Here is a 27,078-nt window from a genome sequence, read left to right as displayed (position 1 = left end):
GAATGTGAAATATATTATATTAGACTTTATCGCTCATCTGAATTCGCCAAACAAAGACTTCCAATTGACACATATAGCATAAGTCTTAGAGTTTATTGAAATGGAGTTACAGACAGATGTACAATCGAAATTAGTGTTTTTAATATTTATCACCGTAAAAGAAACACGAAAGAATATTTTTTGAAAGTCCTGTATTAAGATTTTTTAACAATCCATCAGCTGTCAAGCTTACAAGAGAAAACTCTACATTTTAATTTTATATGTGCTGTAAATATTTTTACAAAATCATCTTTTTGTTGATAGTACATTGAATCAATTATAAATTTATGAATGCTTGATTCTTTCGAGCAAACTACCGATATGTATTTATGAAGTATTGTCACGTACACAACTGTATTGTCATTAATGGAGAGGACTGTCATGTTTGAATACTATTTTGATTTGATGGCACAACGTTGCAGTGGCGTTGGTTTGAACATATTAATTTCGGTTTTATAAAATTATTCAAGTTCAATGAACCCTCAATTTTCAAAATTCGAACTGAAATACAAATTATATCAGACAAGCGATAGACACCAACATTATTTTATTAATAAATTATTAATGCTTTATTTGAAATGCGTATTTATTATGTTCAAGTTTTTGACAAATGCTTAGATGAATCAACAGAGCGAAGATATTTCATTCGTTTATATACTCTTTAAATGGCTGTCCTACTCATAAGCAGTACTATGTGCTTTGTTCGATTAGTGTGAGTATAAGGTGTCTTGTATTTTTATAATGTCATTGGATGGTTGTCGCCATTTTTTAAGTTTTAAGTAATGATCCTGAGGCAAATCTGTTCATTACAAATAATTCTACAATTATAATCATTCACGCCATTTTCACGGGTCTGCGATAGTTTTAAATAAAACTATCGCCTTCCTTTCAGCCTCCCACTCCCTTCAGCCTCGCAGCATAGATACACAAATTCTACATCTAAATATATTATAATACTCTGTCATTTTCACGGGTCTGCGATAGTTTTAAAGAAAACTATCGAACTCCCTTCAGCCTCGCAGCATAGATACACAAATTCTACAATATATTATAATACTCTGTCATTTTCACGGGTCTGCGATAGTTTTAAAGAAAACTATCGCACTCCCTTCAGCCTCCCGCTCCCTTCAGCCTCGCAGCATAGATACACAAATTCTACAATATATTATAATACTCTGTCATTTTCACGGGTCTGCGATAGTTTTAAAGAAAACTATCGCTCTCCCTTCAGCCTCACAGCATAGATAGACAAATTCTACATCTAAATATATTATAATACTCTGTCATTTTTACGGGTCTGCGCTGGTTTTAAACAAATAAAGCTCCCTTCCCACTCCCTTCAGCCTCACAGCATATATGCATAAATTCGGAAAACCTGGAAGTTGCCTTTGTTTCAAATTGAACAATGATTTTAGCCCGTGCACATGCTTTGTCATCAAACAACAGTAATTAAAATCAGTTATTTCATTATTTGGTTTGTTCCCGATTGAATGAACAAACAGTAGTTGATTGAATCACTTTAAATGCGCAGCAAACAAGTCAATTATTATCTCACCCTCTCCCTCTTCCGCCCCCAGCACTCACTGTCTGGGTGCAGTTCATGAAACTGTATAGATTACCAAAGATGAAAACTGATAGAAGTATGGGAGTGGGAGTGTCTGTGTGCCGGAAGTAAGCTCAATTTTATCTAAATACGGGTAAATTGGTCAAACATAAATTTTTTTTTTTCTAGAACAAATAACCAATTACATTGACCTGTCTGAGGCCTAGGAGTCGAAATATATTTTTTAAATTTTTTTAGGCGTTTCTGTCCAAAGTAAGTTATGTTTTTGTCTTACTTCAGGTGAAATTGATGGAATAATTTTATACACATAATTTCCTCCAAGTACACAAGCTTACACAAGCACGCCCATGTCGCGCCCAGAGTCAACTATTACCTTTAAAATGGCTTTAATTTCCGCAATAAGACTCTCTTTTTGTATATATTTCCTCCAAGTACACAAGCTTGCACAAGCACGCCCATGTCGCGCCCAGTGTCAACTATTACCTTTAAAATGGCTTTAATTTCCGCAATAAGACTCTCTTTTTGTATATATTTCCTCCAAGTACACAAACTTGCACAAGCACGCCCATGTCGCGCCCAGTGTCAACTATTACCTTTAAAATGGCTTTAATTTCCGCAATAAGACTCTCTTTTTGTATATATTTCATCCAAGTACACAAGCTTGCACAAGCACGCCCATGTCGCGCCCAGTGTCAACTATTACCTTTAAAATGGCTTTAATTTCCGCAATAAGACTCTCTTTTTGTATATATTTCATCCAAGTACACAAGCTTGCACAAGCACGCCCATGTCGCGCCCAGTGTCAACTATTACCTTTAAAATGGCTTTAATTTCCGCAATAAGACTCTCTTTTTGTATATATTTCCTCCAAGTACACAAGCTTGCACAAGCACGCCCATGTCGCGCCCAGAGTCAACTATTACTATTATAATCACTTTAATTTCCGCAATAAGACTCAAAATTTAGACAAAAATTCTTAAATATTTTAGTATTGTTTAAAACGGAAACCCTAAAAAATATATCAGCTTAACCGGCTAGTAGCCGAGTGGGCAAGTGCATCGGATTTCCACCCAGATGTCGTAAGTTCAAACCACTATTAGCCACTATCAACATTTTCTATGTCCTCAATGTGTATCATACGGAATATTTCATGTCTTATTAGATCAGTATTTTTCGGAACGCATAGTTCAGAGATGTAGGGTGGGGCCATTTCATTGATGAATTTAAACACCTTCCAGCACAATTTGTACTTAATTCTTTCAGGGCACTTGAGCCAGTGAAGGTTACGAAGGTGTTCTGAAATGTGCGATTATTTAGAAACCCTGGTTATGAGCCGTGCCGCAGCACAAAACACGGATTGAAGTTTGTCAATTTAATATTTTGGAAGGCTGGCATAAATGTCGTTGCAGTAATCGAGACGTGAGACTACGTAAGAGATGATTAGTTGTGTTGTTACATCTGTAGAAAGGTTTTTTCGGACTGACTTGTGTTGTGAGTTGTCTTAGGTGAAAAAACCTGCGCTTACAGTCCTTTTTATTTGACTTCTAAGCGAAAATGTGTGACTTTTTTTGGTATTGGTATTGAGGACAATAACTCTAGCTGTAATATTTATTTGAAATGTGAACTAGGAACGGAGCTAAGACAATCGAACATTGTTTTAGTAACCATGTTGGTATAGGATCAAGACTGCACTGCTTATTTGGCGAACTTGAAATTAATATTTTAACTTCTTCCAGTGTTGTGGGTTTGAAGTGATACAAATTTACTTAAGAATTAACAGTGAATATTGGCGGAGGGAAGTGAGATGTGTAAGCAAGAATAGATTCAACTTTTTCCCGAAAATATTTTGAGAAGTCATCCGGGGTAATATCTATCTTCGTCGTAACTTCGTTTATTGAGTTCCAAAGACGTCGCGGGTTGGTTCGTTCAAAGTCAATATTTTCTTTCCAATACTCTGATATTTTGGAGTTTATTTTACTCACATACTGTTTTTAAGCAAGGATCCACTCGTCTGTTGAAGTTACAGCTGAGTTTTTTTTCGATAGGACTTCTTCATTTTCCTCATCAGTCTCTTCTGATTTCGGCTTTCATAGTAAATAGCTGGCTAATAGATCGAAGAATTTAACGGTGTTTGGTGACGTCACGCGCTCGAGGCAAATGTTAATGTCGCCTGTAATAATGAGTGTGTCGGAGAGTCCGACTAATTATAAAATTCGATAGAGATTGATTTCGAAATGTGCTTGTAAAGGGTGCACAACATGAACGACGTTCCCGAACCCTGCCAATACTAATAACCAGGTACTTTCCATGCTTTCTTTTCCACTGATTCCTTTACCCTTCTTTCAGCCTCGACACATGCCAAATTGGTTATGCAATGATTTCATTAGCTCCAAACAGTTTTAAATTTTTACTGCTGGTCTCTCTTGAACCATCATCTTGCACCGCAGGCGCAGTGGGAGGAATGGATTGATACGTCCGTCACTTCTGAACACACTGACTGCTAGATTCCTACCTACACCTCGTAATTTTTTTACCCAAGACTTCCTCTCCTTCCTATCTTAAAACAAACCCTCCACACAGCATCTCCAAAGATAACATAGGTCCCGAAGGAAATTACTCTCCTCTAGGCTTCCTGCGTGGGGTTAATGTAAAAAAAAATAACGCACATATAAAAAGTATTTTTACGTAACGGTTTTCATATCTGATTTTGACACCACCCTTCCATTAGAAGTGTTTGGTTGTGGTTTGAATAGAAGTGTACAATAATTTATCAGTTTCTGGCTGAAGTTCCCGACGTTGCCCAGGCTTTACGCAGAGTTTTTAGAAATCTCATGTAGACAGTGACCTTCCTCTTATTTGGGAGGTCAACTGTGCAAAATTTCACCAGTCTCGGAATAAAATGTAGGTTTGTATACAAATGTAATCCACGCCACCTGCCCGGTGTCCGTCCGTCTGCTCGCCACATACACTCTTCTTAATATGAATAAAATAGATTAAATCACATTGGTTCATGTATGATGTATATTATGTGATGTAGTAAGTAAATTGCAGTTATAGAAAGGGAAAAAGGGTATGCTGTAAGTTTAAGAAGTATTTCATACTTGGGACAGTGTAATTAAAAATAATACATACATTAATCAGGTAATGTATTTAGAGAAGAATTTGTTACTTAAGAAATGAAACATGATATTATGTACGATTAATTCAAGTGGAGATAGTTTTTTTGATGTGAAACATCTTTTAGCGCGCCTAGGGGGGCGGGGGGGTAGTCGTAATCTTTATTGAAAAATGATTCATTTACGATACAACTTAACCCTACTGTATAAACGTACATATCTTTAACTTCATATATATTTAATTTTGTGTATTTTAATAATAATAAAATAATTGTTTGTCAAAAATATAAAGACTTGTTTACTTTCATTTTCACTTCCTTCAATAGAAATCAATTTCGATATTACACATCTGCCAGACGTCCCGTGACGACTATTTTTTGTTGATAAGAATGTCTTTAAAATATCTTGACAGTATTTCATATTTGGATAATATCTTTGATGCTTCTAATTTCTTCCGGTAGTCGAATCGATAGAAAAAGATCGTTCAAGTACCCATATTAGCGTTATCAAACTAAAACGTTCGTTTAAGCCGTTAGTCTTGGTTTTCGGAATAGGAATTTTTTTATTTGAATGTTGACTGAATATTTAATTTGGAATTATTCTCAAGTTTGGCGCGTGAGGGCGGGAAGGGGAGGGGGTCTTGGGCGATAGTTGATTAGAAGGGGGTGAAACCTTCCTCCCACAACGAAGACCTTCTATTCCCCCGGGACGGATCAATTTATGTATTCAAAGGAATTGATTGGATTCGCAAGATTTGGTGGATAATGTTTTTAGGTAGTTTTAGGCGCCGTATAAATCGAGAAAAATAAAATACGATTTGAATTGGACTTTTTCTTTTAATAACTTTGAAAGTTATATGCAATGGATCATTGAAGAAGAAGATAATACTAATAAACCTAAAAGAAACATGAAACAGAACAAGACACAGAAAAATTAAAAGTTAACAGTCTCAACTGGGAATCGAACATAAAAAAAAAACATAAAAACACGTAAAAACCTCAGCACAGGTTCTCCCAGTGAGGTGTTCACGAAATATATAACACTACCCACCACAGTGTCACCTACTCAAACCTACCTCACACCCAGCATAAAACACCATATTAACAGTTCTCAATTTATGTATTATATACAAATGTAAATAATTGGTAGATACTGTAATGTATGTATAGAAATTAATAAAAAAATAAACATACGATTTCATTAGAAAAAAGTCAATAGGTAACCAATATTAATGAAAATCTTATATGTTTATCCGAGACACTCTCTAGGTTACAAAACAAATAATTCAGAACTTGTAATCATTAAAAAAACATGGGAAAATTAGTTGCAAAATGACATGAAATAATTAGGTCCTAACGGCAGAGTGGTTAGAGGCGTTGTTCCGGTATGACATATATCCTGTGTTTGATTCTCAGTTGAGACCGTTACCTTTTTAATTTGTTTGTGTCTTATTCTGTTTCATATTTCGTTTAGATTTAATAGTATTATTTTCTTCCACAATAAAATAGAATTGTTTTATAATATATATACAATACGAGTATTTTTTTGAATTTATTAATAACTACTACCCCTTACGCCTCACAAGAACTCCTTAAGGACTATTTATAGTTACTTGGTTGAGCGACGTTGAGAGGCGAGTTAGGGAAGGTCCTGTGAAAGAGGTTTTGGTAAAGCAGTTGTTGAAAAGTCTGCATTTGTAGAGAATAAAATATGATTGCCGATACGAGTATTGTCCTAGCGTGGTAGATACTCTCAGTATCGCCATGGTGAAAGGCAAAACATTCATAGTATTTTAGTCGTACATAGTGACTTGGTCTGAATAGCCACTTGCTTTCCAAAATTCCTCTTCCCCATCTCCATCTCCTTTCCCTCCCACTTCCTTCAGCCTCACACCACTGGCTCGGGGAAATTGCGTCTCTTGTGTAGTATTAAAATATTTTTTTTTTATTTACATGCCTAGAATCACAATTAAAAAATATATGAAAATAATGATGTGCGTTAATTATCATTAATTATATTAGAAAATCAGTTGCTAGTTTTAAAGTTTTATAAGAATTACTCACTATATTTATAATTATTCACGAAAGACGGTAAGCAAATCTAAAAATAGCAATACGCATTTTATTAAATTTAACGTGTTTAAAATTTATTTTTGTCCCCAGGCCGCGCTCCCTCTCCATAACCCGGCGGCTGTGCAAGGGCAGACGGAGCCGCGATGACAACCAGCTGTACCGCTCTAACAGCTTCAGGTTCGAGAGGTTCGAGAGACAACAAGATGCCTCCGCTCCGCCCATGTCCGCAGTCAGCACCTGCCAGAGGGGAGAGACTAACCAGGTGAGACCTGAATTTTTTATTTGGCGGGGCTAACCTAGATCTTTCACGTCTTCAGTTTAATGTAAATAAAGTGGACTGCAACAAAGTAAATCTAACATAATTCAAGAAATGGTAAAGTAAACTACACACTCTCCAAGATAATCCAAGTTTCAGGAAATCGATAATTCCATCAACGAATATACGTCTCAAAAATAGTAGTTCTCTCAGCGAAAACCCAAAAGATGATAAACAGAACATCATTTTTGGATAGGTTCTGTAAAATTTGATTCTTTAAAAGACCGCAGGTTGCCCACTCCTGTCCTATATACTAGATAAAATGTCTTTTTTAACTTTTTTAATGTTTGCTACGTAGACAATAGCAAAGAAACCATTTATATAAGCTATTTATGATAACTTAACCGACCGGAATGCAACAGTCAACTACCAGATGTTGTCATCCAGGAAATCTAGAAACGAAACTTATTTCGTTCTTCACTATAAATTTAAGTCGATTGTTTCTAAAATTATATCTCCGTTTTAAAAAGATTACTTGAAAAAGTGACCACTTTCGTTTCAGTGATATTACTTTTATCAGAAAACTGACGAAACTTGCCATTTAGTTTGAGCTGAAATTGGGGGGGAGAAAAGCACGTACATAATTAACGACTGTTTGATTTTACTGATGTTAAAACATCAAATTATTTTTTGTTGGATTCCATATTTTTCCTTGACAGATCTTTATTAAATAATTAAATTAGTGAAATGCACATATGGAAAAAAACAACGAGAAGATTGTTTATAAGATAACACAATTGAGACAATACTGTTGTTAAGTGAAGACGTCTGCTCTGTGATATTCCACTATTTACTACGTTTAGTATTCACAACAATAAATTGTACCTAGGTAATATATTATGCTATGTTTATCAGTGAGTAAAAAGTCTGTGGGGTGACCATTTTTAATTTTCCAGTTGTGAGTCACATTATTTTAAGAATCAGAATCAGAATCTAGCGCAAACTAGATCAATACATCGGATTCTCCAGTTAATGAGGATCAATTTGGAAAAAAATGTTAAATACGTTATAAAAAAATGTACGATTTTAAGCAACAAGTTTTTGCCAAAATTGAACTCGAATCGTCAACTTTGATAACTTAGAAAACGCAAATTCTATCAAAGATTTAAAAATAAAAAAATTAGAAATTCGTCTTGCTGATATGGAACAACAAAACATAAGCTATAATTATTGTGCTGAATTGTCTGGGGTAGAAACTTTGATGGATGAACATTCTGTGGAAACCGTTGAAAGATTTATAAAAAAAAACTTGACATTCCATTGAACCAGAATCAATAAAGTTACTCAATATCCTGATAAATCTATCAACAAACATGGAGGTCATTCATTTCAAAGATGACAAGTCCCAGTCTGAATTTCTTAACGCACGCAAACAAATAAAGCAATTGAAGGACTGTAACATATTCATTGGTGAAGTTTTATGCTCTTATTCTAAAACCCTTCTTTGCTAACTTTCAATTTGTATGATTTCGTAACAATAAAATTTGTGTAAAAAAGAACCCAGAACGATCCTCAAGAATTCTAATCACTAAACACGCGGATGACTTGAATCAATTATCTTAATCATCACTCAGAGACTGTCATTTTTATTAAATAAAATGAAATGGGTGATATTTATAACATAATTGATTTGGCTGATTCACTTTCTTGCAAAAAAATTTTGAGGAAATCTAAATTTTTGATGAAACTGTTACTATGCTTGATTGCATTAATCATCGTCTAGAAGTACCAGTCTTCAAAGAAGCTTGGCTGGGAAGTTTGATTAATATGCTTAACATCCCGGAGTGTGTAGTCTACAAAACAAAGATTTACTGTTTGCCAAATGATGGAGTAGCTATCTATATAAAGCAAAACCTTCAGGTAACTGTTTTTTTTCTCCCCAATGCCAACTGCTTAAAAATGCAATATTCCAATACAATATGTTTAATAGCCATAAATAGATCTCTATCTAATACTTAAATAGATAACTTTCTCCATTCATTGGGTGAATCGCTTGACTCTGTATCCTTTCAAAATAAGGAGATTATATTATGTGGGGACTTAAATAATGATACTCTAGATTTGAAGAACATAAAAACACAAAAATATCTATTACTTCTAGCAATTCATGGTATTAAACCTATAGTAAACTCAACAACAAGAGTAACTCCTAACAACTCAAGCTGCATTTTTTTTATTTTTTTTTATTAGGTACAATATTTTTTATAATTCAAGTTTTCCAGTAATGTAGGCCTCACTGGGGTGGCTTGCCCGTGCTGAGGCCTTCATTTTATAATATGAAATATAAACTACATAATACATTTAATGAGAAAAATTATACATTTAAAATTTAAAATACATAATAATATATTTAAAATTAAAAAAAAAATAGTACATTGAAAATAATCTTGTGTGTTTATGAGTGATGTGTGTTTATATTGGTTTTGTGTGTTACGTGTAGGTTTTATTTTCATTTTATGCTATGAAATTTTGGTAATATTGTCTTTTTTGTTCTTTAATCCATTTTGTAATTTTGTGTGTGAATTTATTTTTATTTTCCTCAATTTTAATTTCAAATTTTAAACTGTTGAAAGCTTTTATTGATATTATTATGCCAAAATCAAATTTAAAACCACAGGGGGGCGGCTTTTACTACTGGAATAACAGACCATTTTGCAATTTTGATGAAGTTTATGAGCTTGACTCTTAAGAATATTTCAAATAATAATGAAAAACCAAAACTTGTTGTTGACAACAACCTTTTGAAGAACAAATTAAAGGAGAAATCCTGGGATACAGTACTATCAATGAACGACGTCAATCTGGCAACAGATAAGTGCATTAAATATATGAAAACTCATGTGCAAATTTGTACGTCAGTACAAATTGAGAAACATAACAGAAAATGAATAATCAAATGCCTTGGAACACGTGATAAATTTCACATTAGATGTAGAAGAGAAATCTCTAACAAAGAACTGTTAGAATACTATAAAAGATATCGGAACTGGTGTATAAAGATAATACGAACAACAAAACACGCATACTAGAGAACAAAATTAGATGACGTCAAAGGTAACATTAAACAACAGTGGAAGGAACTATCAACCTACAAAAGGAACAAAGTACTATAAAAAATTGAAAATTAATAATATTTTTACTTCAACGGAAGAGAGTCGAAATATAATTACTAATCATATAGATAACTTCTTCAGTGACATTGGTCCAAGCTTCGCCAATAATTGTGCAGTTCTAATAAAACTAGTGAGATGTGTCTTGTGAATGATTTTAAATCTGAACTTCACCTTATTGGGGACAATTTTGATTTAAAACCAACTAGCATTTCTGAAGTCACAAATGTGACAAATGATTTTAAAATGTCTTCCTCGTGCGGTATTGATTCTTCAAGTGTTATGGTGTCTTAAATGCATGTAGGTATCCGAATTAGCTGGTCCCATATCTCACATTGTAAATATTAGCTTCGAGAGTGGGATGTTCCTTCTCCCTGTAAGAAAGCTAAAGTAATGATTCTTTTAAAGGAGGAGATCGTTTAGATGTCAATAATTACAGACCTATATCCTTACTCAATACTCTCTCAAAAGTAATAGAGAGATTGACTAAGTCGAGATTGGTATCATTCTTAGAAACATATAATATACTCTCAGCAATCAGTTTGGTTTCAGAGAGAATATATGAACGAGTGATGCAGTGTTGAGGGTATTGTCTAAAGTTACTAGTGCTTTGGACTACGGAAACAAAGCTTTGGCTGTGTTCTTAGATCTATCAAACGCATTTGATCCCATGGATTACTCCTCAAAAAATAATCTTCTCTTGGCATTAACACTTCAGCACTAGGATGGTTCACATACTATTTAAATGATAGAACGTAACAAGTAGAGATAAATAATCATTTAAGCAACAGCAAACCAATCCCTTTTGGGATTCCGCACGGTAGTGTGCTTGGGACCAATATTGTTTTTAATCTAAATTAATAATTTGTCTAATTTATTTGGATATTCCAGGTAACATTGTTAGTTTCGCAGACGATACTGCTTTAATATTTGAGGGTAAAACCTGGAGAGATGCTTTTTACACACGTGACTTAGGATTAAGAGCAGTAAAGAGTTGGATGAATAATAACATCTAAACTTTGAATACAAAAAAAATAAAAATGCGACATTTAGTACATCATCAAAAATTCAGACTTCTGACACTCATTATCTAATTATACACAATTATCTGCAGAATTGTATTTGCCACATCTTGGAAAGTACTAGTACTACAAGACTGTATCATGTATCTAGGTGTAAAGATTGAACATTTTTTAAGATGGAATGACTATATCGATGTCAACAAAGAATGTCAGTAGACTTAAATTTATTTTTAAAGATTTTCGACAAATATCGGACAAAGGAGAAATTATAAACTGTCTATTTCTTGTCCTTAGTCCGATCTCAACTTTCTTATAACGTAGTATGCAGGAGATCATGTCTAAAGTCCAATGTTGAATCACTAAAGATTACTCAAAACATGATCCTAAAAGTTATATACAAAAAAAATCTGTTATCCATCCAACCTACTTTATTAGAAATGTAATTTTATGTGTATAAAACAGTTATACATCACTCAAATACATTAACAATGTCGATTTTTTAACAATATCAAATTTGCTGAAAGAATACAACAAACGCGTGCAACTAAAATTGGCTCTATATTGAACTTGTGGCGGTACATACTAAAACTTCTTTTGGTCAAAGAAACTATTTATATCAGGAACTACTTATGTTTTATATTCTTCAAAAATCATATTAAGGACGGGTTGTTTCGGAGTATTTGAACAATTCATCAAATTTCAACGTTCATTTTCAAGTTCTGTGAAGGATTTTTTCAAGTTCTGTTTTTATTTCAGTTTTGTCAAGCAACTAGCCTATAATGATATAATAACAGAACTTGAATTGGACTTTCACAGATCCCAGAAATGAACGTTGAAATTTGATGAATTGTTCAAATACTCCGAAACAACCCGTCCTAAGTCTACCAATTCCTCAGTTAAATTAAAAAAGGTATGTTCCGTAACGCTGATTGCTTTTGACAGGCTGTGTACTAACCAATCGTACCGTCAGAATTTAAACTGTATAGTTTAAATTTCGCACATGTCAGCTGGATCCACGGAGGCCGTGGGCCGGGCAGTTGCACAAAAACGTTTCGTCCTGTCAACTCTCGATCGCCGGTTGTCTAATCGGAATAATCATAAGACGTATTTTTATCGCAATTTAATCTAAAATAACGAGTGCTAACAACCACGCTAAACGTCCCAGTGCTGACAGATGATGCTCACTATGCAGATTTCACCATCTCCTCCCGGTAAGTTGATTGTGAATTAACGTTATGTATTGTGTTTTTGCATCGCCTGTCACAAGCCATATAATTCATTTATACTTTATCTGTGTGGAATAGCCTTTTAAAGTGCGGCTATTCCAACCCCTGTTCGTTCTTCGAACATTTTGGTGCCGAAACTAGGGAACTTTAAGATTATAATCTATCTATGCCAAAACGGATAATGCTGTGGAATGTTTCTTAAATTTTGAATAATAATCAATTCGAACAGTAATTAGGTAGGTACCTAGCGCTTGAGTATTTACGACCTACCGCGCATATAATTATAATAGATTAAATTATTATCATTTATATAGATTAAATTATTATCATTTATTTTGTTTCGTTTTTGGGTACGTTTCCAATCGTGTTTATTCAACATGGCCCCAGCCATTCAAATATTGCGCCGGAAACGGACATTAGCGAATAATAGGTTAGTCAAGACACATGAAATAGCAAAAAGCGCTTTGCACGATGCAACTAAGTGCAACTTACTGTTAGCGCATTATACTACTCTGGAAAAGATAGTTCTTGAATTTGAAACGTCTCACGCGGAAATATTAGCTTTAGATGACACAAACGAAATTGATGAGGATAAAATTCGCGAAACCTTTGACGAGATGTATTATCAAATTGTCGAAATTTACCAGGAGTTAACCAGTCAGCCTCTCGATTGATAAACCGCGAATGCGTGCACAAACGTTAAATTACCAAAAATAAACATTCCAATATTTTCTGGAAATGTCAAGCAATGGCCCGAATTTTACGACATGTTTAACGCTCTGATTCATGAAAACAAATCTTTATCCAACATCGAACGCATGCAGTATTTGTTCTCATGTTTATCTGGAGAAGCTTTAGGGTTAATTCGGACATTTCCAGTACAAGGAGCTCACTACGTTGAAGCATATCAAAGATTAATCGCGCGCTATCGTAACGCGCGTGAACTCGCATTTACGTGTTGGCGGGAAATGCTAAATTTAAATTTTCCGCCTACCGATCCTTTTGAATTTCGTCGCGTGTTCGATGTATTTAATGAGGATTTAACAATTTTAAAAGAATTGGATCTCCCAATAGATAATTGGGACTTCGTGCTTTGTTATTTAATTCTGTCGAAATTAGATTCACCTACAAGATGCGCATTCAAACAACTGCAGTCTCCTACCGACCTACCTTCATATTTGAAACTCAAAGAGTTTCTTTATAACAAATGCGAAGCTCTTGTACGAGACTTACATTTTTCGACTCGCGATAGCAGTACTATTGACAAACCTCTTGCACGGAACTTTAATCAGGCTGCCAAAAAACGCACTTCAGCGCTTCTTTGCAATCTTAAGAAAGGACAGCCTAAAACAAATAGGTCCTCAAACTCCACCACTTATCTGAAATGCTCCTGTTGCGGGGAAGACCACTCCATTTCCAAGTGCAAGGTATTTGCACTCAAGTCAGTTCAGGATCGCCTACAGTTTGTTCAATCACACCGTTGGTGTTTCAATTGTCTTCATTCTTCTCATTATCTTAAAGATTGTAAATCTTTGTTTACATGTCAAAAATGTCAGCAAAAACATCATACTTTGCTCCATCGAGACGAAAACGCTTCTTTGGAAGATCAGTATCAACACTCCACGACGTCTACGGACCAGGAGCCTTCTTCCGACTCTAAAATTCAGGTCCTCACCAACTTAGGAGACAAGTCCATAGTACTATTGTCAACCGCCAATGTTGGCATTCGCGATTCATCCGGCCGTTTCCAAACCTTTCGCGCATTGATCGATTCGGGCAGTCAAGCTCACTTCATCACCGATCGTGCTGCGGAGCTTGTAGGCATCCCTCGTCAAGCCAGTTCTCAGAGAGTTAGCGGCTTAGGCCAATCTTCCGCAACCACGTCAGGAATCATTCAATTAGAGATCGGTGTTAAGGGACGGGTTCTCTTCAACATCAAGGCACTTACGCTGCCTAGTATCTGTGGCAAAATGCCAACTGTTCGTCTAGATAAGTCATCGTGGCATCAGTTGAGAGACTTGCCTCTTGCCGATCCTGACTGTCACAAACCGGGACCGATTGATCTTCTTTTGGGTGCTGAGGTTTTCTCTTCTCTTCTGAGACCTGGTAATTTGAATGGTGGTCCACGTCAGCCATCAGCTTTCAATTCTGCATTTGGTTGGCTTCTTCTAGGTTCAGTTGGTTCGAACACTGCTCATGAAACGAATTCTTTCATCGTTACTAACGAAGACCGGCTCCACGAAGAGGTCCAGCCACTGTGGGAGTTAGACACCATTCTCCAGTCTTCACACCTCACTCCTGAGGAACAACTTTGTGAACAAATGTACTACACTGACCACTCACGGGACACTTCGGGAAGATACATCGTATCCTTGCCTTTCCGAGAAAGGGGAAGGGATATCTCTTTTCCAGGGTCGCGTGAGATCGCTTTACGTAGATTCCATTCCCTCGAGCGCGAACTCATAGCAAATCCAGTGGCGGCTCGTGACTTTTGGGTGTACTAGAGTGCTAATATTATAAAAAATGGCATTTCTGATGTTGTTATAGCTGAAAATGATTTTTATTTTTTTTTCGAAAATCGATTTTTTGTATGAAGATTTTCAGGAAATTTCAGTATAGCCGTGCGCCGCACGGAATTCCTGAAAATCTTCATACAAAAAATAAATTTTCGAAAAAAAAATAAAAAATCGTTTTCAGCTACAACAACATCAATTAAGCCATTTTTTGTAATATTAGCACTCTAGTAACCCAAAAGTCACGAGCCGCCACTGAGCAAATCCAACCTTACGTGAACAATTTTCTGCTTTCATGACTGATTATTTACACAGTGGTCCCATGACTCGTGTTCCTGGAAAAGATTTGCACAAGGGAAAGTATCACATACCTCATCATTGCACTCTTCGTCCAAGCAGCGCTAGCACTAAGTTAAGAGTGGTTTTCGACGCCTCAGCGACGGATGTGAACGGATCCTCGTTAAATGATACCTTGCTTATCGGTCCAAAGCTTCAAAAGAACCTGCTGGAGCTTTTGCTAAAATTCCGTATACCATCGGTAGTGTTTACTGTTGATGTACGACAAATGTATCGCCAAATATTGGTTCAAGAACCAGATCGTGCTTTCCAAAGAATATTTTGGCGTTTTCATTCGTCGGAACCCATCCAAGAGTACCAACTAAACACTGTAACCTATGGTGTCTCCTCCGCCCCATTTTTAGCCTGTCGTACTGTCAAACAGTTGACCAAATATGAAGGTTATGATTTACTGCTAGCGCGTCGTGTGCTAACTTCGGATATTTACATAGATGACATCGTCACCGGTTGTAACAGCTTGGAACAAGCTCAACAAATGAAAACCGAAGTTATCGAGCTGTTCAAACGAGGTCAATTCGAATTGCGGAAGTGGGCAAGTAACAAACCAGAATTACTCGCCGATCTGCCTCTGGAATACTGCCTCAATGACTTGGTGTCCATGGATGTTGATAACTCTCACATTCTCAAGGTATTGGGATTAAAGTGGGAGCCACGACATGATACATTTTCATTCGAAGTCTTATGCCTCGATCGCGAGTTTACTAAACGCACTATCCTCAGTGAAGTCGCTCGGGTTTTTGACCCTCTCGTTTTTCTATGCCCTTTGACGTTTTTCGCCAAATCCCTAGTACCAAAGTTGTGGGTTCTAAAGGTTGGGTGGGATGACACCCCCTCTGTTGACATTGTTCGTCAATGGGATAGTTATACTAAACAATTACCGCTCTTGAAGTCGTTCAAAATCCCTCGATGGGTGTCATTCCCTCACATGGAGTCGTGTCAACTTCATGGCTTCTCAGATAGTTAGGAACTTGAATATGGCGCGGTAGTTTACTTGCGAATCATGGATGTTGACGATAAAGTCCAAATATATTTGGTTTGCGCCAAGTCTCGAGTCGCCCCCACAAAAAAGATTTCATTGCCTCGCCTTGAACTGTGTGCGGCAGTTCTTCTAGCAGATCTATTAAAATTCGTCAAAGATTTATACGTACCATTCCTTCCGATCTCCAATACCTTTGCGTGGTCGGATTCAACCATCGTGCTCGCCTGGTTACGTTCTCTTTCGTGTCGCTGGAAGACTTTCGTGGCTAACCGTGTCAGTCACATTCAAGATGCTCTCGAAGGGACTTCCTGGCATCACGTGTCATCTGGAGATAATCCAGCGGATGTCGCTTCTTGTGGTCAATCCCCAGCCGATCTGATCGATCACACGTTATGGTGGGCGGGGCTTTCGTGGCGGATCCAGTCATTCGATTCTTGGCCGTCTTTCGATGGCAATGTCGACGAAATTGAACTTCACTCTGAGGAACGAGTTCGATCGTTATTTGTCCAACAGGACGAAAATCTGGTGGACCTATTACTAATTAAATTTTCTTCGATTCAGAAGATCCAACGCATTCTCGGTTACTGTCTTAGATTCATCTACAACCTACAGAATAAAGAATCTCGTCGTTTGTATCTTCCATTAAACCGTGCTGAAATTCACACTTCACTTTTGACAGTAGTTAAACGCACTCAACATGTACATTTTAATGATGATATCACGCGCTTGAAAGAGGGCAACCTTATGTCGAAACAAATGCGGAAGCTTAATCCCTTCATTGACGACCGTGCTCAGTGTGGGTGGCAGGTTATCTCGATCTGGTCTCGAATTCGAGTATAAACATCCTGCCCTACTTCCTCGCGAATCTAAGCTTACTTCTCTTGTGATAGACGCTCTACATCGCTCTACATTAACCAAATTATGTCCATTGCCTAGTCAATGTGACTAATCATCTTCGCTTCCGCGGCGCATTCTCTCTTATCGATTTTCGTTATTCTTATTTTCATTTTTTTTCTTTTCTTATCATTTTCATTATAATTATTATTATTTTTTTCTTTTTCTTATTTCTTTTCACTGTTCTTCATTCACGCAACGTTCCACAGCATTGCCCGTTTGGTTCCTAAATTTTTTTAAAATACACGTTGTTGTATTTTGGTGGGCGGAATGTTCCGTAACGCTGATTGCTTTTGACAGGCTGTGTACTAACCAATCGTACCGTCAGAATTTAAACTGTATAGTTTAAATTTCGCACATGTCAGCTGGATCCACGGAGGCCGTGGGCCGAGCAGTTGCACAAAAACGTTTCGTCCTGTCAACTCTCGATCGCCGGTTGTCTAATCGGAATAATCATAAGACGTATTTTTATCGCAATTTAATCTAAAATAACGAGTGCTAACAACCACGCTAAACGTCCCAGTGCTGACAGATGATGCTCACTATGCAGATTTCACCATCTCCTCCCGGTAAGTTGATTGTGAATTAACGTTATGTATTGTGTTTTTGTATCGCCTGTCACAAGCCATATAATTCATTTATACTTTATCTGTGTGGAATAGCCCTTTAAAGTGCGGCTATTCCAACCCCTGTTCGTTCTTCGAACAAGGTAATTGAGATGTTTGTATTGACAGACGATTGTCTTAATATTTTTTCATCCTTGTCCTTTCTTAAATAATAAGATTTTATATAAGTCCCATTTGCTAAAAAAATAATGTCACTCTAGCTGTCTTTATTATCTACTTGTTTCTTCTTGGGAATAATGATTAATAAGTAGTTATGGTTAAAATATTGTTACAATATACTGTCAAATAACCCATCTTTTTCTTTCTTTTTGATATATTTTGTGTTTGTATGTAGTATTACTTTATGTTTATGATTAATCTATGTTTGCTTCACTCAAATCTAAATTGTTAACTTCGATACAGGCTTAGTCCTAGTGAGGTTAATTTTTGTGAGAAAAATCGTGATTTATGTATAGTGAGATGCAATAAATAAATAAATAAAGATAATTTCTTAAAGCCACCAGGATCTCGAAATGGGTTCTCTTAAATTGTGGTTTAAGAATTTAGGTTAACGCTGAATTTATTGTTTCGTTATTTATGGTGTAAGTATCGCATTTATTCCTTAAAGTATTGTTGAGTGGCATTAAAGGTTGCGTTATTCTTGAATCGAGAAATACTCACGGGTTGTGGTATTTTTTGGAACATCCATGTGGAAATCTAATGCTCTCTTTTGGCAGTTTTGGAATAATTTAAATAAGCCTACAAATAGGCTATTGGAATAAGAACAATAACGCTTATTTATTAATGCTCTGCTCTTGACTTATAATAAGCTTTTATAAAAAAAATTAGACATTTATTTGATCTGATGAATTACATTCCAACATTACTTTGAAATGGTGTAGATTTAGATATGTAGTCGGCAAAAGTGTTAATATTTCTTAAAAGGGAATTATTTGCGTTGCGTTCCCACAAACAGTTCTCCAACTCGTCGAGGAATAAGATTTCAAATAATAAGTTCTTTGTGTTAAATCAGGGATTTATTAATAATTCGCGTATTACAATGGTGACTCGATAGTCGACCTAACTAGGAGCTGGCTAAATGAGATCTGAAAATACCAAGTTTGTCTGGGAGCATTCTAACTGGTCCTGGCAACTACTGGCTACTAGCTGCCATCTTGCGGACTTCCAAGCAAGCTCTATGCACTGCCCCCCATGAGTGCTTCTTTGAAGCTCTTAGCTAACTTACTTCCCAACAATTTGGAATTTTGTTGAAACCTTCAATTCATGATGGAATTAATAAGAAAATGATATAAAGAACGTATTAAATGTTTTATATGTTAATAGTTACCGATCAATGGGGTAAAACGTGGATACTGGTAACAATCCCTCCCCCCGAATAATTATACTAATGTTACTTTACGGTGCTTGGCTACAATATCATTACATAAACTATAGTAACAATTTAGATTGCCAGAACTCTAAAACAAAACAAGAACAGAAAGAACAGACAAATGGATATGGGCATAAATTCAAATATGAAGACATCCTAAAATTACCCCTAAGACAAAATATGGATGGACATCATAAATTCACAAAAATCCAGAGCAAAAACACTTGCAGGTGAATATTATTATTGCAGGTGAATATTATTAGTTATTACTCATTGAAAACGTATAGGTTTAATATTTAGAATATCTTTCATGTCCAATGTAGAGAAAGTATGAATATTTTTTTTTACAGCAAGTGACGTAAGTGTCATAGTTATAATAATATTTCCGAAGCCACGGGGGTAAAAAATGACGGAAATGGGGGAAGAACTGTACGCACAAAATGCAACACGGTATTAACATCATGTTAATGATCCACCTGACTGAATGCCACACATTATGGCTTCGCTGTGACACGACAACCTTCGTGTCCGATGGTCCCATGAAGCTCAGGAAGCAACTACCTCTTAACTTCGCAATACACTAAAACCTACCATTTAAACTTACCCTCTCGTTCAACTTAATTTAGTTTTCCCTGACACGCCATTACACCCTGCCAGCATAAATATTATGACGTGTCATTAGATGTAATATGTGAGGTGAGGCTATTTCACGTGATTAACCCTAATCATTCATTCGGCGCCCTTGTAAACCAGAAAATATTCTCAGTAGAATGAGATGAACATGATATTATAAAGAATGGAAGATTTATAGCACAAAAGATTTGGATCAGCTCCATCTGGCAGATGCTGTGTGCGGTGAAAAATAAAATAAAACATGTGAATTGCGTTCCTAACTTCCTTAGTATTTTTCTTGCCAATTCCAAATCCAGGAAAGGTTAATGATTATTACACAAAACTTGAGTCATTGATAGAATTTCTACTCGTATTAGCTCAAGCAGTCCTTGTATTTCCATTGGATTTTCCATTGTTTATTTCAAAATGTACAAAACAGGAAGTTTATGGCCAGCTCATCGGAAGTCATTTTGAACTCATTTTGTCATGAGTTCAAAATTTTATCCACGTTATGCATTTATTAACATTATTTTATAGGATATTTGGTTTTTGTCTTGTGATATATAATCATCAACGAGAAAAGTATTTTACCTATTATGTAATAATAATAATAATACTATTTGGATGTTTTTTTATAGCGCCGTTTTTGTGCAAAATCACCTCAAGGGCGCTGTAGAAATATATAATACATATCTACAATGATCTATGTTATTATTAACTATATATGGAGTTAATATACAGTACCATACTAACCTGGTAGGTCAATTAAGATTAACACTCAATTAACATTAACTAATTGTTTATTAGCAAAATTTAGATGCAGATTTAGGACATAATTGAAAAATTGGATATAATTGGACTTTCTCTATGGAATGGTGTATTTAATTTAAGGGTATGACAGCTTAAAGGGTAATTTTTTAGTTTAGACCTGCCACAGTAAGTAAAAGCAGTGTATTACAGGGATTACCTACGAGACAAAGTAGTAAACCAGAAATGTATAGTTTTTCGAATATGTGTACAGAAGGTACTAATGTAGATGTCGGTGAGTTATCGTTGGAGGAAGCTCTACGAGGCCCGGAGAAGGAACATTGGTTGCGTGCAGTTCAAGAGGAGTTACAGTCCTTTGAAGATAACAGTGCTTGGGAAATTGCGAATGCTCTAAAAGTGAATGTGTTAAGTGTAGGTGGGTGCTTATAAAAATGTGTGATGAGGGAAAGTTAGGGTAGTACAATTTGAATTTGAAATTAGTGGCTTACCTACTTAAACTTAAAGTCTGCACCAATTGAAAGGTTCAAGATGTTGTGTAGGAGCCACATCAAGCAGGAGAAAATATAGCTTATATGCAAGTAACAATTAATTACTAACTTGTAACCTTAAATGTACCGATTACTAAAATAAAATTAATAAATCAAAATAAAATACCTCATCTTTATATTAAGTAAGTTATATATTATATTACGGAAATATATTTTTTAACCGTTGTGTTGAGTACATAATCTCACTGTTTCTTATTTACATTTATTATGTTCTTTTACACAATTCTCATTTAGAACTAAAAAAAACCTTTTTTAAAATTATACACCTACCTATAAGCATTTTCTGTGTACATCATCTATATTTCAGTCAAGTTATAAAATTTAAAAACGCTGAAATAGTAGAGAAAACAATATTTTGAAAAAAAAAAAAAAAAAAAATTCATCAACATTCATGCGATTGCTTACGAAAATAAAATCTGTCTTATTCAATAATTCCAATGTTAAACATAATAATTTATGTGCGAAATCTTCATGAATTTTATCATTTGTATCACCCTTATGTTTTTCGTAACACCATTAATTTGAATCCACAGAGTACAGCTGACGGGCTATAAAGAATTGCTAGGATTTTTTTAATGGTATCGACATTTATTATTCCTCTCATTTCGCCCATTCTAGCTAAACTGAACCATTCAATATCTTGGTTGGGCGAGTTTCAACCCTCGTTTTATCTAACAATTCCAAAAATTACATCAATTCTAACAATTCCCGAAATTCCCGGGTTCTTCCTTAAGCCTCCGTTCTACCAGGGGAGTAGGACTCGTAAGAAGGACTGCAGGGAATTTATGACTGCGTTTACTTTCCCATCGAATAATGTGAACAAATGGGCCTGTAACAGGTCTCCCGTTAAAATATTCCTTTGGCGAATACGTAGCCCGAATTTAGAGGAATGATTTGGCGAATAAAATTTTAAGTCTTGTGAATTGATATTTAAAAGTAATTTTATGAAAAGTTGGCTAAAAATGTATTGTGAGCTACTTTTATCACTGTACTACTTACTAGTCGTTAAGTGAGATATAACACTGTATCTTATTATTTATTTTCAATAAATTAATGGTTGAATTTACCTAGAAATTCTGTACATTTTGCCAGAGCACGCCGCGCCGTTCAAGAGTTTTTGATCCTTTATACCATCAAGTTTCTTACAACAATATGTAATCTGTTTTGTTTTTTCAATGTGCGGTGCTTCATTCAATGTCAGATATCTGCTTTAATTTTGCACTGAAAACATGAAACAAATGCGCATTTTAAGCACTACACCGAGTAGATCTTCTTTAAAAATTCAATTCCACCACAAGTTTCTCTCGCATAATAATCATTGTTGCATTCAAAAAGCATTAAACTTTAAACGTTATATCGGATCTAATATCTTGTAATCTTCTGCTACCCTCGCACGATCATCCCTTTTGTCAACCTTTCATCCCCTTTCCATCGGTGGGCAGGCGCATTAGCCGTTGGACCCGAAGGACACCCGAGACACTTCATATCATATCGTCACTATCCAATTTTACGAGTTTTTTTAGAGATAATAGTCTCAGATCTCCTTGCGATGCCTCTCACGCACCGATGGGAGCCCGGATACGCATAGCCTTTAACAAGGTGCTGTAATTTATAAGCAAAAGAGCAAAAACCAACGTTTTCCTGAAGTGAGAATTATTCAATAGTATATTTTACAAAATTTAAAAGTTGTTTGAAGGTATTGTGAAACCGTCAGTTTTCAATTCTGACGTAGGCCTAAGAATATTCGTGGCAATCGGTCAAGATTCTTGGTTCCTGATATAGAGGTCACGCTTTAAAATACGGCTTGCGCAAATAAATATAGTTAAACTTGCATGCGTTCTTTCACAAACCTACAAATAGATTTGATTTATTTGTACCTTTGTTTTCATGTTTAATATTATTTTATTTATTAATCTTAAGTTAACTCACATCGTCGTGTGTGCTAATTATTGTATACATTCAAATTAACACTATTTGGCCAACATAACGTATATTTAATATTCTAAATTAAAAGTATTTTCAATCACAAAAAATCAATAACTGAGGTAGGCATACTTTTTTTAATTCCATATAATGAATTATATTTTCAATCTCGGTATTTTCATTTGGGATTTAGTAATAAAGTTGGACGGCGTATTACACAAGAGATTCCTGGGTGCTTAATTTCTCCCTTGTCCCGTGTTTGTGTATCTCGTTGAAATTTATTTTTCTTTTCAGTTCTTTATGTTAATTTTATGGATAAAAATAAATACATTCAAATACATAGTTTGGTTCACCGTCATAAAATTTAGCTCCTTTAACATGTCTCTTGCCGTGTGTACATTTTGCGCGTGTACATGTTTGAATTATTTTTTTTTATTTTCAATGCAGCGAGAAGAATACTTGAGCAGTAATAAAAGTGTTGTGATATATTGACATGTTTCTTTGTTTCTGATTCTGCAAGAAAATATTTACTTCCAATCTTCAATTACCAAATTTAACACTGTTTCGCATGAATTCAATTTCCTAAATCCAGATTGTATCATACGTGTCCAGACAACACCGGCATTTTCAATGAAATTCATATGTACGTAAATATATATATTTTTTTGACTTTATGGATTTTTTCGTAATCCTCTAACTAGCTAGGGCTTATAGCAATACCCTTTCACGTTTCTAGCTGACTAGTACTGCGGCTCATTTGGCCTTATTACTATTACCATCTGATGGTTTTATTTACATGAATGATTTTACGTTAAATTAATGAGTTTTATGAGGAAAAATTCTTAACTGGATAAAAAAACCCTCAAATTTTTTTTTTGTTTTTTTTTTTGTTTTTATGGATTCTTTCGTAATTCTCTAACTATCTAGGGCTTATAACAATAGCCTTCATGTTTCTAACTAACTAGTACTGCGGCTGATTAGCCTTATTACTATCATCATTTGTTGGTTGTATTTAATTGACTGATTTTACGTTACATTAATAAGTTTTATGAGGAAAAATTCTTAACTGGATAAAAAACCTCATACAAATGACAAGAAAAAGAAAAACAATAAGTTCTGAACTTTTTACGCTGTTTTACTTTGTGATTTACTGAATTTAAGTATTTCATTTTTTCATAATTTGGCTGCGTCCTTTTCGCTTCGGTGGTCCTGCATATCTACCTGTTGGGAGAAAAAGTTTGGGAGAGAAATCATGTGGGAGAAAAAACATTTTGTTATATTAAAAAGGATACTATTTCTTCGCCGTCGCTGTCATTTTTCTCATGGAGCTTCACGGTGAGGTCTCCTTGAGAAGCTCCATTAGGATGATCAGTTTTTCTGCTTTGGATGAGCAGGAGGCCAGTTGTTCTCGTACCCTGATGAGGCCTTGCAGTAGGATCATTATGTCCTCGTCATCAGAGGATCCGGTGTTTGGCGCTTGGCGTTGTTCCGGTATGGCTCTTCGTGGTTCCTGTTGTTCAGGAGCCTGTTGCTGGGAAACCTCAAACGTATTTTTTTATTTTTGATTTTATGGATTCTTTCGTAGTTCTCTAACTTGCTAGGGCTTATAACAATACCCTTCATGTTTCTAGCTGACTAGTACTGCGGCTCATTTGGCCTTATTACTATCACCATCTGATGGTTGTATTTACATGACTGATTTTATATTACATTAATGAGTTTTATGAGGAAAAATTCTTAACTGGATAAAAAACCTCATGACCTCAAACGTTTTTTTTTTTTTTGATTTTATGGATTCTTTCGTAATCCTCTAACTAGCTAGGGCTTATAAAAATACCCTTCATGTTTCTAACTAACTAGTACTGCGGCTGATTAGCCTTATTACTATTACCATCTGATGGTTGTATTTAATTGACTGAATTTATGTTACATTAATAAGTTTTATGAGGAAAAATTCTTAACTGGATAAGAGGTAAAAACTGAAAAAATACTCTGAAACCGCTAGATACCGTGTCGCCGACACATTTAAAAATCTTAGCTGGGCTTCAATTTGATGTTATTCTGTCCGTTTCTGACCGTCTATTTTCTTAAGCTTAAATTTTTTCTTCAATATCAAAAACTCCGGCTTATTTTATGATAATGATTTTTTTTATTATTTTCTTCTTTAATAACCATAAAATATTTATTAAACATGGCAATTCTAATTTTAGTAGATCATTCATTTTTTGCATTTAATGCATTGGATGTAATTTTTACAGTTTTCATTGTCACGTGATCCGGAACATCGAGTGAATGCTTTTTAACTTTTGCAGACTTGTGCCTTGTGCATTTATTTAATTTTATTTGTTAGCATTATAAACAGTCTTTATACATGTATATATGACAGTGATCAGAGTAGTTATGTCATTGACCAATAAAATAACGACAAAACAAACAATAACAGAAAAATACATAACAACACACCTAATTGAAACAATTCTGATAAAGTACATCAATTATCAAAAATTTATTAATCAATCTAAATATTTAAAATAAAAATCAATGACATATTAAGTTTTTTGGTTAAATAAGATGCAGTATCACTTTTTTACGGATGCTGTGAATTTAGCTAGGTTCGTTTTAAACACATCGATGTTTGGGCATAATCTATTAAATGTGCTACAGTTTCTTCTTATAAATACATTTTCAAGGTAATTTGTATTGCTTTTAGGAATATAAAACGTATCCCGAGATCGAGTAACTCTTTTTGGACATTTGAAATGAATATTTTGTAGTAAGTATGGGCTATCAATAAAGTTATGAAGTATCTTATAGAGCATTAATAGGTCTCTGATATCACGGCGTTGTTCAAAAGATTTAAGGTTTATGAGGACATAGTATTCATCATTTCGCACGCGATAAGAGACATATTTGATAAACTTTTTCTGAACTCTTTCTAGATTTGCTCTTTAAGTAGAACAATGAGGGTTCCACACTGTTGAAGCGTATTCCAGGTGGCTTCTGACGTAAGATATTTAAGAATCTTAAAGGTTTGTGGATTTTTGAAAACTGAACTTACTCTAAGTATAAATCCCAACATTTTCAAAGCCTTCGACGTGATATGCTTGACGTGAGATTGAAAAATAAGCTTACTGTCTGATAGAACTCCAAGATCTCTTATTACATTTACCCTGTTTAAAATATTGTTCTTAATTAAGTATGGATATATTATTGTGTTTTTCTTTCGAGAAAAGGAGATGACGATACATTTACCTGCATTCAGAAGAAGACGATTTTTAGACAATATACATTAACCAGAGAGTTCAGATCATTCTGGAGCTCCATACAATCCATCTCAGACTTCATTATTTTGAAAATCTTTTTGTCATCCGCATATAGATACAGCTGAGAGTTATGGATAGTTTTGTTGACATCATTTAAAAATATATTAAATAAAAGGGGACCAAGATGAGAACCTTGGGGAACTCCCTGTGTGTGGGATTTTATCAAAGGAGTAGTCTGTGTAGACTACATCATCTTGATATCCGTTATCCATAATGCATGTAGGCATTGCACTTTATAATGTTTTTCCGTCAATATCTGTGAGAATGGTGCATTTAACCTCACCTCATTTGGTTTTGACTTCTTTTATAAACTTTTGTTTCATCTAATTAGTAGGTGACGATCCTGAAAGCTATAAAACTATTTTCGAATGTGTCCGACAACACATTTGAACAGGATACGGAATGTCGGGAAGCATTGCCACCAACATTGGAACTCCAAATTACGCTACGATATTTAGCATCCGGTCATTATCAAAGTATCGACATGTAGTATATCAATACGTTTACCCGAGGTACTGGAATATTACGAATAATAAATATAATTGAATAAAATAAAAGTTATTTTACAAATAACATCTTTTACATTTTCCATCTTCGTTGCTTGCATGTCTTGTATGCCGCTTCATTTTTTTTGTTGTTCTGAGGTTTTTTCGGATCCCAGAGACACTCGTTTCGCAGGTAAATTGATAAACTGTATATTT

At 35.1% G+C, this 27,078-nt stretch overlaps 1 protein-coding gene across 1 annotated transcript in view; it reads left to right on the top strand.

Moving 5' to 3' along the window:
- The window catches only part of hwt (SH2 domain-containing adapter heavyweight), a 524,256-nt gene that overhangs the window by 43,313 nt on the left and 453,865 nt on the right, over positions 1-27,078 (top strand). Inside the window, exon 2 of the mRNA XM_089640998.1 lies at positions 6,882-7,053. Coding sequence (XP_089497124.1) covers positions 6,882-7,053 — 172 coding nt within the window. The remainder of the gene's footprint in view (positions 1-6,881; positions 7,054-27,078) is intronic.

This window comes from Hesperophylax consimilis, chromosome 2 (assembly GCF_061612785.1).
Source record: "Hesperophylax consimilis isolate HC1 chromosome 2, BYU_Hcon_1.0, whole genome shotgun sequence".
In the NCBI taxonomy this organism is placed as follows: domain Eukaryota; kingdom Metazoa; phylum Arthropoda; class Insecta; order Trichoptera; family Limnephilidae; genus Hesperophylax; species Hesperophylax consimilis.
Note: the sequence above shows the minus strand (reverse complement) of the source record. Positions and strands in the feature narration are given on the sequence as shown.